This window comes from Lemur catta, chromosome 4, assembly GCF_020740605.2.
Source record: "Lemur catta isolate mLemCat1 chromosome 4, mLemCat1.pri, whole genome shotgun sequence".
NCBI lineage: Eukaryota > Metazoa > Chordata > Mammalia > Primates > Lemuridae > Lemur > Lemur catta.
Window position 1 is genome coordinate 90,712,209 of NC_059131.1, and position 13,178 is coordinate 90,725,386.

General features: G+C 39.1%; 1 protein-coding gene across 5 annotated transcripts in view; it reads right to left on the reverse strand.

Annotated features, from left to right (window-relative positions):
* Positions 1-13,178, reverse strand: part of KCNIP4 (potassium voltage-gated channel interacting protein 4) — a 1,084,926-nt gene that overhangs the window by 12,545 nt on the left and 1,059,203 nt on the right. For all 5 annotated transcript variants that reach the window (XM_045550452.1, XM_045550456.1, XM_045550455.1 and 2 more), the window contains 2 exons: positions 9,874-9,943; positions 568-638 (listed from right to left, as the gene is read on the reverse strand). In XM_045550452.1, coding sequence (XP_045406408.1) covers positions 568-638; positions 9,874-9,943 — 141 coding nt within the window. The remainder of the gene's footprint in view (positions 1-567; positions 639-9,873; positions 9,944-13,178) is intronic.

The following is a 13,178-nucleotide window of genomic DNA, read 5'->3' on the forward strand; positions in this document are numbered from 1 at the left end:
GGACATATGTCATTTTACTACATGTTTATATATAGTATTTCATGACAAAATTGCATGCTTCCTCTACAGATCACTTAAAGTTTGTAATTTAAAAAGAAATGTCCTTGTAAAATTGTTGGCTGTTGAACATGATATTTTTCTCCATTTATTTTCTTGCCTGGCTGCCCGCTTACTGGGCCTCCCACAGCAGGGCTTTTGACTTTATCATCTTTGTGTTTCCAAGGCCGACCACAGTGACTGGCCCACAGTAGGTGCCAGCAAACGTTAGTTAAATCATTCGCCTTCTGGGATCGTTCACACAGAGTTGAGGAAATGGAATTTCCTTGTAAGAACAGATATAAAGTGCTAGAAAACAAACTAAAGGTGGCTTGTAATTTATACTTCTTTTGAAAGATAAGGGCAGGTTCTTGGCAACTCCATGAGGGAAAGAAAGTGTTCTTGGGCTTTTTAATTCCCCCCCTATTCAAAAATGATCAAATCTCCAAACTCAAATTTTTCCACTTAAAAGACTAAAATCCCTTTCACAGTGTCTGAAGTCAAATGATATGAAAACAGCCTCGGGCTTACCTCGAAACTCACAGCTCCGTTGTGGTCCGTATCAAAAGCATTGAACAGAAAATGTGCATATGTTGTAGAGTCTGAAATGTTAAACAGGGGATAACATTAAGTCAGTATTTCCACATCCTGCATAAGACTTGGACAGCAGTTCTCAGCCTCCTGTAATTAGGAAAATTAACACCATCTCCCTCAGCTCCTGCTTTCTTCCCAGCTGCCCAGCCTCTTTCTGTAGAGGACCAGAATCCGAGATTCACAAGAATAAGTGCCCACAAAGAGGCCATTGGTGACAAACATGCTCTGTGAGTTTCTGGCTATAAATGCTGTGAACACATGAGAACTGGGTGACAACGCCAACGCTGGGACGAGACATGGTCCCACAGGTGGATGTGAGGATTGAGCAGGATGTGTCAGGAAACTGCTTAGTGTTTGGTAGAGACTGTCTCTAGAAGTAAAGTAATAACAATACCATGAATTAGACAAGGATGAGTTGCTATTATTAGCGTTCCTGTCATTATTAGTACTTTCATCATTGTTACAACTGAGATAAGGATATTGGGACTCAGAGAAGTTGAGAAACTTGCCCAAAGTCACACAGTTAACGAGGAGTAGATCTGGAACATGAACTTGAGTCTTTCAGACCTTGAGAACCAGGCTAGCCCACAGCCAGCAAAGTTGGCTGATGGGTTGGGATCAGTGGTGTCTTGGATAGTTTCTGTGACAATGTTGGAAGAAGACTAGGTGGTCCTAAAGGTTCCCAATTGCATGTGATAGGGAGGGAGCCCCTACTCTATCTGAGTCCTGGGTGGGATTCCAGGCTGTGGATAACAGTGGACAGGTATGGATGGCTGTTATATTATACCCATAATGCCTCAGGATGTTGTCTAATGATGCCAATGTCCTCTGGAATCCAACATGTCCTCTTAGTTTGCTTCATTTTTTCTTCCTTCCTCTTCTCTTGGCTCTCCTTTGTCTCCTTAATCTCTCAGCTTATTGCCTTTTAATTTTGAAGGTCTGTATTTTTTCTTATTGTTTTCTTTTCTTCGTGCTCAGCTTTCATTTTTAAGTGCTTTTGTACTTGACCCTTGATCAAATTTACACGATTATTTTCAATGTTTCATCTCATGGGCCTTAGCCTTTTATCTTAACCTTTTTTTATCTTTTCAGAAAAAATTGTAACCTTTTAGCTCATTGGCTTTCTAGCTTTTTATCTTCTGTTTAAAATCTCATCTATTTCTATTTTGTAACTTTTAACCTTTATTTTTATTGCATTTTAACATAACTTCTATTCAATTTTTACTTTATGAATTGCTTTTTAAAGGCTGTCAGGAAGCAAGGGCAGAGAATTGCCCTCTCCAGATAAGAGAGGTCAGAGATCATCTAAATTTCCTCCAGGCTCTCAGGGCCCATAACTTATTGATGGATTGTTTTTTCTGAATGCTTTGCTGTAGTGGTAAACAATACTGAAGGCCATACATTTCATGAGGCTGATTGTACACTCAGTTTCTCAAAATAATGGTAACATCTTCTTTCATCTCTTACCTTTAAATATGATATGAGGAATCACTTAATTTTAAACATGTGACTTATTAACACTTTTCAGTGAACTAAACTAATCAGTTACCAAAATAGGGTCTAAATAATATGTAGAAGCGTTATATCTAGAGTGGATGTCCATCTGGTATAGATTGGTTGAGGGGAAGAAATCCTTTTAAATATGGGGCCAGGTGCTCAATTGCAATCAACATAGTGCTATTGCTGGGAAGCTCCACTGTGGCGTTATGAAGACTTGGCAGCCTGTTTCTATTTGCAAAGTTGTTTTGCTCTCAACGGTACCTTTTCACAGACTTCTTGAACTATTTAGTGCCCTATGGAGATGTGAGTTGATAGGTGGTATGTTAAACTTATTTTTGGAGGAGGGGAAAAAAAAGAGATTTTGCATATTTTATAATGAGCTTCATTAAGCAGGTCTCTTGTTACCCTGTTTATACAATCAGGGTAAATGCCTCTACCCTAGCAAGCAGAACTCACTGTGAATAATGGCTCAGAGCAAGCAATGTTTGCAATTTTTTAAATTTTAAAATACAGGATAACATGGGCATGTGAGAATGACTATGCTTCTCAAATGGAATTTCTCTGGCTTTAAAGCTTGACATGTGGGAATTATGCTCTCAAGGTTTACAATAATATGGTGCAGACTTCTTATTCTTCTAAATGTATCTTGGCAATTCTTCTAAAAGTTAAACCAGTTTTCCGGCCTAAATAGTCCATACAGAGAGCTTTTGTTAATAGTATAGTGGAGTCAGACTGCCTGAATTTGAATCTCAGCTTTATCAAAGATTAATTGCATGACCTTGGGAAAATTGTTTAACATCTCTGTGTGGCTCAGTTTCCTCATCTGCAAAATATTATCAATACCAGTATGTATTTCACAGAGACCTTATGAAGTTTACATGAGACACTAAATGCAAAGTGTTTAGAATAGTCCTAGGCACCTATTAAATTTTTAATAAATATAATAATAAATATTGCTATTATTCTTCTTTTACAGATAAGCTATTCTTATTTCAACTACCTTAAAGAAATGTGATCAAAGCTTTACAAATATAACATTTTTCACCCCAAAACGTTCTTGTTTTTGTGGGATCTCTGTTGTATTGTCTAGGTGAGAGGAGTTCTAATTTGATGCAATTTCACACTCGATAAAGGCCAGTAGGATTGTGTCATGAAAAGCAATGAGCCTTCTGATGCAGTTTGGATTTCTTCTGGCAGGCATTTGCGGACAGTGAAAATTTTTAAATGAGAAGAATGAAGCCACAAGCTTAGATTGGGCAAGAGGAACAAGCTAAGACCAAGGCTGGAATGTCTAGTTAGGGACAAAGGTGGATGAAGTGAGGAAAAAAGACTGTCTATGAAAGCTTCTATGTTCTGGCTTCATTCAACTGTGTTCTTCTTAGGCACTCAGTAAATATTTGATAAAAGAATGAATAACTAACTGGTTTCCTGGATTCCAGATTTCAGTTCAGTTCAGGGCTCAAAAGATAACACAATGATCTCTCTTCTCCCTGATGGTCTTTGATCACGATTCCTTACATAACGAAAATAGTTACTGAGTTTGATAAGCTAAGATTGCCTCTGTTTCTTACAGTTTTACTTATGATGTTGAAAAATAAATGTTGAAATTTTACAGGTGGGCAAAAAATATTCTAAATTCTTAGGATAGGAAGAGATCTTGGATATTATTTAGCAATTTATCTACATTTAACAAAGGTGGAAAATAGGTGCAGGTATTTTAGTGACTTTCTAAGGTAGCCTCGTTGGTTAATGGTAGAGTTGGTAATGACATCAAGGTGTTTCAATATTAACTCTTAGAAATAAAGAATATTAAGTACTGAGAAGAGGGGAGGAAAGAAGAGGAATGACGGACGAACAATTACCTATTAGGTACAATGTACACTATTCTGGTGATGGCACACTAAAAGCCCTGACTTCAGCCTTATATAATTCATCCATGCAACAAAAAACACTTGTACCTCCAAATGTACTGAAATAAAAAAAAAGGAAAAGAAAAATAACATTACAGTAGGAAAAAAAAAACCCCGAGGATTCCTTTGGACTGACTCCTACATTTTACAGAGGAACAACCTGAGGTCCAGAAAAATAAACCACTTGAGGTCACGTACCTCAGTGGTGGCAGTCTATCCACAAACTCAGGACTCTAGACTTAGCCTATGGTTTTTAACCCAATTTCCAAACCACAATGATGATACTAACTAACCCTTGAATTAGTTGTTCAGACTATTTGAACAAACACCCTTGATTCTCATGTCTCATATTTGTGGTATCAAATTAATCTGCTTAATTTCCTTCTCCCCACTGCAAAACCCTTCTCCCACCTGAATTCTAGCACAAGGCACAGAATTTGTTTAATGCATTTGAATATACAATTCATGGCATTGGTACTATGGTAAGGCAGATTCATATGCATGAATAGTACTTTCTGTCAGTAAGTCCTCTATAAATTATCCTGAAAATTGTTAGAAATATTGTCCTAGGACAAGAATAATACTCAGTGGGTGGGGTTTTTATTTACTTTATTTTAATCTTTATGTGCAGAGAACCCACTAAGTAATTCAAGTGCCTTGCATGTAGCAGCTTCTCAATAAATGCTTATTGACTTAGATTCTTCTGACTTGAGCTTATCCGTTCATTCTTTTCTTCCTTAGCTGTTTAACAGGTGCCTAGTGCAGTCACTGTGCATGCAAAATTCCTATGACACAAGCAGGGGTAGCCCAGGGAAGTGCAATTTTTATGGGCTTTTAAGATGTTTAGTGAGCTAAAAGCTTACACGCTAAAACTTTTACTGTATGCGTGGTTGAAAAAGTATTGCTGTAACCACACAGCCAACAGCACTCACAAGTCATTTCCTCTCTGCTTGCTTTATAGCAGGCATATTTTATGCCCTGTAAACAAGAGGCTTCTGTTCAGTCCAGTTGTGCTGACATCTAAAGCACCAAACTAGTTGTGCTTGGTAAACTGTCTCACTAAGCAATAGAGAAAGTTAAGAGCCTGACACAGTACAAATTGCAGCGGATTCTGTAGATAAGACAAAGCACTTCCCTGGAGGAAATGGTGAGTGGTTGTGATTTACAAACCCACTGTTGTTACTGTTCATAATGAGAGATACCTGATGTTTTCAGACCATCAACCTGAATAAATGATGACTCTGTAGAAGAGTGAGGATGCCCACAACATGAATTTGCCTGCCATCAGAGACTGCATTCTGCCTTAGGACATTTGTCCTTGTCTGGCCTCACGTAACAAACAGTTGGCATGCGTGACATTAATTTTTAAAATTGCAAATCATCATTCTTTACAATATTTCATTTCCTTTAGTGATACCTCATGCTTTTAGATTTATACATTCATTTAACATGAATAAGCAAAGAAATTTTAAGAGCACTTAAGTGATTTTTTCCTCAAATCTCTTTGGATTTTGTAACAAGAATCCTTTGCAAAGTTGATGTTCTCTACTCATGTAAATGTTCTCTAACGTGGAAATATTTTTCTTCAAACAAAGATAAAATTTTAATGTGAAGCTGTGTCTAATTTATACCATGTAATAACTCTTTGAAATAATCAAAAATAACTTAAAGATTTCCATCTGTGTTGGTGTTTTGATATTAATGCCTATCAATATATTGGTTGACACTCAGATGGTAAACATGATTTTTGTGAAAAAATCCCATGGGTTTTACACAATTTAGAAGCACATGAGGTAATTACATAATATCCCAAATTAGCCTTTCATTAATGCAGACACTGGACCCATTACAATCCTGGCATCAGGAGCCATGACCAATGGCTGTTTGTGGTCTCTGAGGACAGAACTTCCTGTGCATAAGATGGGGTGGGCAGTTGTCACCTCATCTTATGCACATATTAGATATTACATGCATATTGGATATTATGCACAATTGGATATTATGTATATCCAAATACACATAATAATGGGCTTCCCTGTGTTTTCTCAAAACTCTAATTTAATTCTTTTAAAAGACCATCTTTAATAAAAATATCTGTTTTGACAATTCATGCACAAAATCATCTCAAACCTAATAAAATACCTGCAACCCAATGGATTAAAAACCAAAAGGGAATTTAAATTTGTATGAAACAACTAATATTTAAGTGGCATATACTTTTCAAAATGCCATTTACACATATTATTCCAATGTACAGTTATGACCACCATGTGAGGGGGGTTCATTCATTCATCAATATATGAATAATAAGTATTTATCAAGTGCTGTTTCTTATAGGTCACTGTTCCATGACCCATGGATACAACAGCAGACAAAGCAAAGAAATCCTCTGTTTCCTTGCAGCTGACATTCCAGTGGAGAAAAAGACATTAAAAAACAGCAATATAAGTGAAATCTATATTATTAGATGGTCTTGAGTGCTGAGAAACATAAGCAGGGAAAGTTTAAGGCATTGCAATTTAAAATAGAGTGTTGAGGGAAGGCCTCACTGAAAGGTGGCATTTGAGTAAAAGCAAAGGGGGTGAGATATTGAGACGGATATTTGGGAGAAGAGAATTTCAGGCAGAGGGAACAGCAAGTTCAAAGGCCCAGGGGCGGCACCCTGGCTGGTGTGCTGGTGGGATGGCAGGGGGCCAGTGTGTCTGGGGTGGAGTGAGTTGGGTGGGAGAATGGCGAAGGACACAACAGAGAGGGGACAAGGGACGGTGGCCACAACTTGTAGGCCACTATGTGTGCTGTGGCTTATGCGTGATGGGATGGAAAGCTTTGATCTGAGCAGTGACATGATCTGGCCTGCATTTTAACAGGATCACTCTGGCTCATTTTCAGAATGGACCATCACTGGGAGAGGGGGTATCAGAATCGAAGAGACCAATTCAGAGACTGCTGCGGTTTCATTTTGGCTGGAGATCATGGTGGCTCCTTTAAGTGGAAAGGAGTAAAAAATGTGTTGGCAAGGTCAATGGCAGAGTAGCTCTGGCCACAACCACAGAGAGAAGCCTCCTGTGTTGAGGAGAGGTCGGAGTTTACATGAAGGACTAGATGGTCCCCTTCCTATTTGGGGTACAGCCTTCTTCCTCAACTCCTGGTTCATGTCCTCCCTCTACCCCATCCCTTACTGTCTGCTCCAGGTCTGGATTCTACTTATGATCTTGCCTCTGTCTTAAGCTACTAACATCTCCCTGTTCACCAGCTCCTTCTCTGTATATAAACAAGTTCGAGCCTTTTCTATTTTAACACATTGACTGCCACACAAAGAAATCAGAAACTTTTCCTTGGGGCCACAGTGTTTTATTATGAAAATAGGATAAAAACTTAGAGTGTAATTTAAAGGTAAACATAAACAGAAAAACAAAATTTATTGACTTCTATTTCATTTAATCCACATTTTTAGAATTAAATTGTCAATATTAATTGTAACAATAGGAACATCAACAAGTAAGATTTTTATATATGTTTCACGCGGCCCCAGGATCAAAACGAGACTGAGTCAAATACAACTCTCATGGCAGTTCATGTGTTAAAAAATAAACTCCTCCACCTGTATCTACTGGTACTATCATCTACTTCCTCTGCATCTCCTCATGAGTCCAGCCCAGTTTCTTGTAAGTGCTGTCTCTACTGGTTGTCTCCGTTTTCTTCCCATTGTTTCTTTCACCGCCCGCAAGGTGGATTCTGCTGGGGGCTCCACTTCCTGGCACCTGATTAAAGCTGCTCTGGTCACACTCAACAATGGTCTCCATGTTGCCGCGTCCCAAGGACCTTCCAGTCCTTACCTGACTGGACCTCTTGGCTCTAGTGTTTAATGCCTTCATTCTCTTCGTTTCTGAACTATCAATCTCTCTTGTGCTTATTCCCACATCTCTGGCTGTTCATTCTCCGTCTCCTTCAGGGACCCCTTTGCCTTCTCCTGGTCCTTCATGTGTGTTCTGGAGTTTCATGCTTGACTCATGGGGCTCAACACTTTTTATCCTTCTTCCGCTGACCTCATCTACATCATGATTTAACCACCACTTTTTGGTTAATAATTTTCAAATCTCATCTCTTTCTCTGACTTTTCCTATAAGCCTCAGATTTGTACCAACTTTTTGTTGAGGCTAAATCCCCACATGACATGTAATTTGTCCAAAATTGAGATTGCTGTCCCCCGACTCCTCCTGTGACTAATCACCCAGTGTCTGTGATAGAATCCCGGAATTTATAACAAATTCCTCTCTCCATCTCTTTTTACCACAAAAAGTCAATCTCCAAATTCTGGTATTTTTATCATCTAAGTATGTCTATAATCTGTCCCTACTTCTCCAGTCCTACTATGTATGTTCTGGTTACAGACTTTATTGCCTCCCAGCAATAATATTCTAATTATTTTCCCTGTCTGCAACATTGCCAGCCTCAAGTTTATCTTGGGCAGAGCTATCGGGGGAATGTATACAAAGCACAAATCTGCCCGTAACAGCTCCTATTTCAACCCATGAGTAGCTTTGCATCACCTCAAGGACAGAGTCCCTGTTTCTCAGCACAGCATCCACGCCTCTCTAGGACGCTTCCCTCTCTACCATACGCTCCTGCCCCAGCTCCTCCCACATCGTGGCAATTTCCTGCAAATGCCTACCCACAGTAGGATGTGCTCACCCTTTGCTTACACTCCATGTGCCTAAAATGCCATGTCCCTACTGCCTTTTAAAACTGGAAGACATCAGACTTGGAAATAAAGCTTCTCCTGAGAGGTAGGATTGGGAAGTGAAAGATTATGTATGCTTTGGAAAGGACTGAACTCTCTACATTTTAGTTTCCACATTTATGGAAAGAAAAAAAAAGGAGGGTCATAGCTAGGGTTGTTGGCTGGTGAGGCGTAAGGCATCAACTTCAACTCAGGTTCAGCTTATCTGAGTAGCCTGTTTTTCATTTCCTCCCTGTCCTTCAGCTGGTCTAATTATGCCTACACTGTGTTCTCAGAATACGATTTTTTAACCCTCATAGACTAGAACATTCTTTGGGGCAAGGATCACATCCTATTCCTCTTGCTCCTCCCACGTTATCAGCACCTCACACATGGCTGGGCACACAGGTGGCTGTGTCATAAGTGTGAGCTGGGCATCTGTTGGGTGATTGAAAGAAAAACTATAAGGTCCAGTGGCAAGTACATCTCTTCACTCATATCTAATGTGCATGTATTATCATTATGCTATCCTTGTGTTTTCTTTTCAATTAAAATAATGTCTAGAGTGATTTTAATTTTCTCAGATGTGGGGGGCACAGTAGAGGTACTGAAGGAGGGACAGCTGACAGTGTGCGCTACAGAAAATCTGGGTCATAACCCAGATCTGCCACTTAGTCAATACGTGGCTCTGGGCAAACCATTTGACTTTGCTAAGCCCCAGATTTCACATCTGTAAATTGAGGATAATCACATTTGCCCTAATTCTGAGAGTTGGAGGAATCAAATGGGACCTATAATGCATGTGAAAGAGCTTTGTGACATTTTGAGGACTCTCATAATAGTCAGAAAGAATTTTGCATTTGAGAGCTATAGCACTTGGCACACAGTCATACCTGTTGGATTAAACTAAAGAGTAACCTCTTGGATATTTGATAATTTGTAAATAGCTTGCTTTTATGATGCATTAAAAATTATATGCACTTGCATGCTATGAATTATTTTACATAAAGACTAAAAATGTACAGTCATCCTATGAAAAATTAAACCAAACTCAAGATTGCAAGCATAATTCTAACTCTGAGAATATGTTAACAAGTCCACATTTGTACTTACCTCCCTGTGGAAAGAACTGCGAGTAAATCTCTTTGAAGGTTTCTTCATTAACAACACCACTGGGGCATTCCTAGGGAAAGTGACAGAGAAGCAATATGAGCAAAGTGTTCATAAAGCTGATTTTTTTTTTGCACATTTTGCAACAGAACTGTCTACTGTGCAGAGCTGCACCAAGAAAGTTAACCATTCATCTATTATTACAAAGGATAAAAGTACACAATAAACTCCTCTTTGTTCCAGTTCTCATGGAATTAAAAAAATTGCATTTGTAAATATCTTTGTATATTAAGTATTAAAGTAGGTCTCACATGTTCAAAAACACAATGCTGCTTTTAATAGCACACGTTTATTATTAATGAAGAGGAAATTGCATTATTTTTTATACAGCAAGAAGATTGTAAGGTGATTATAATATGGGCATTCCTGGGTCTTGGTTCTGTGTCCTCTAAGGTTTTCTAGACCCACATAATCTTCAGTTCAATGAGAAAATGGTTCCATTAGGGTCTAAGGTGGTTCAAGAAACTTCAAGCAGGAACAGTTACTAATTCCTATTAACAGGTTGTTTGGGAGTACACATGACATAGTTTTGTAACAAGTGACCTTGGGTGAGACATGACCCCAAGATTTTTTTAAACTTTTGGAGAGGAAGGTCTGCCAAGAAATAGGCCTGACCTGAGCTAAATATTAGTAAATTCCTGCCTTTGTCCCTGGGTGCAGTTATTGAAGACTGATGGATACTGACATTGGGAACTGGACTGATATTGGACTATTGACCTGGAGGAGCCAAAGGGGAAGGCTAACCCTCTGAGAGTGGTTTTGCCATTTTCTCTAAAAGGAACTGAAATCTAAAATGTCAGAAGAGGTCTGCCTTGGTGCATAAAATGAGGTCTGGACAAGTGAAACTGAGACTGAAGTGAGGGAAAAACTTCCTGTACTTTGTGGAGTTGTAAGAAGAGTCTGGTCGGAAATGTGAAGCGTAGAGACCCCCAGCCCCAGAGCGGTGGAGACTGATAGTCCCATGATAGTCCAGCACACAGGATCACACATAAGACATTAATCGTACAGTCCTGCCTTTGTATCCATGGGGCATTGGCTTCTGGGACCCCCACGGATACCAAAATACCTTCACGCTCAGGTCCCACAGTTGGCCCTGTGGAACCCACAGATATGAAAAGTTGGCTCTCCGTATCCTGTGTCTTTGATTCACATTTGGATGTGGATGTAGAAACTGCAGATGCATACAGAGGGATGACTATGTTTATTGAAAAAAATCCGCATGTAAGTGAATCTGTGCATTTCAAACCCCTCTTGTTCAAGGGCCAACTGTACGTTTTAAGTGGTCAAGTGTTACACCCTGTCCAGTCTTCTGGAGTAGCTTCTCATGAACCATCTCATGTGGTCTGAGCTCCCCTTCTTCCAGTTGTCCCAGCATCCCCACACTACCTGGCACCCCCTCGGGACTACGTTCGCTGGAGAGAAATCAACAATGTGCTAACTTCTGAGAGGCCTGACTTTGGACATAAATATTCTGTGTACTTTAAATTTGACACTGTTCCTGGCATCTTCACCAATCATCTGGTGTGGTCATTAAAACTTCTTTTCCCTTAAAATCATTGTCCTCTCGGTATTAAACTCACTGTATTAATTTGATCTTTCTTTATTCCATTGAGCCAGTTACTGAACTGTAATGTGCTTCACATAAAGAATTTTCTTTCTCATTTGTTGCTTTAAAAAGGAGGATCTTTGACACATAAACAATTTTATTAATAACTAATTTTAACTAATACATAAAAATTTTAACTAATAGTTTCAATATGAATTTATGTTCACAGAGCTTGTAAATATATTTTTTTGCCCCATTTGTTCATTGTAATAAACCTATGACTTACTTAGCCAAAATATCTCCATTCACAGAGGCAGAACTAGAGGTGCTGAGTGGTAAAGCACATTGTTACTGGGCAAGCCAGTGGGGAAGCTGGAATGTGGGCTCAGAACTTTCCAGGTTCAAAGATTAGATGACCCCTGTGGAAATAACCATGACCTCAAGGACCTAAGAGAATTGGAGTAAAGAAAAGACAACCAAAAACAAACAAGGAAGAAAGCATGCAAGCAAACTGTGATGGTTAATTGTGGGTGTTAACTTGTCCTGGCCATGGTGCCCAAGTATTTGCTCAAATATTATTCCGGATATTTCTCTGAGGGTGTTTTGGTTTGAGATTTACATTTAACTTGGTGGACTTTAAGTGAAGCAGATTGCCCTCCATGGTGTGTGGGGGTGTCATTTAATCAGTGAAAGGCCTGAATAGGACAAAGATTGACCTCTCCAGAGCAAGAGGGAATTCTCCAAACAGACAGCCTTCAGACTTCATCTGCAAGACTGGCTCTTCCCTTGTTTGCCGGCAGACTGCCTTTAGACTTGAACTTCAACTTTTTGGAGGCTCTAGCTTGCCAGCTTCCCCCATCAGATTTTGGACTGGCCAAGCCTCCACAAAGTGTGAGCTGATTCCTTAATAAATCTCTTTCTCTCTATATACACACATCCTGTTGATTCTGTTTCTATGAAGAACCCTAAGTAATCCATAAATGAATTAACAATCAACAGCCAAAATTCCAAAAAGGAAATAAAATATGGATACAGCTAATCACTCAAAAGTTTTGACTAACTCGCTGTATCTAGTTGGCAGCAACAGACCAATTTTAAAACTAAATAAACACTTTGTAGCTGGATCCTTTCACACATGGACGTCGTGATTTATTGGCTATTTAACTCTAAGCCATCTGCTTGGAATAGTAAGGAGAGAGCAGATACCTGGCTCTCTGCCATCAGGTGGTAAATTTTGCGAGCTCAGAGCTGGAAAGCTTGCCTCAGAGTTAAGTGACACTGATGAGAGATAAGAATGACATGTAAATGGACATCTGTACTCAGAAAACTTGTTATCTGCCTTTAGTCTCTAGATATGTTTGACAGATATATCTTATAATGTGAAATGATACTTAGAAATTGACTATCTCATATGCATTTGTCTTATGGTTAATCACATATCTATGTCAGAAGAAATTCTTTTTCTGCCCACTGAAAGCTCCTGGACCAGTTTCAGGGTGGAAAGTCTCACCAGATAAATTTATCTTTATCCATATCACATTCATTACATTAATTTGTATTTCTACAAATACATATTGGTGCCTATTATTCTAGGAACTCTTCTAGGAACTGGAGCTGCAACAATAAACAAGTCAAAGGTTTTACTCTCATGGAGCCCACATCCAACGAGGGAAATACATACTGTCTTAGTTTGTTCAGGCTG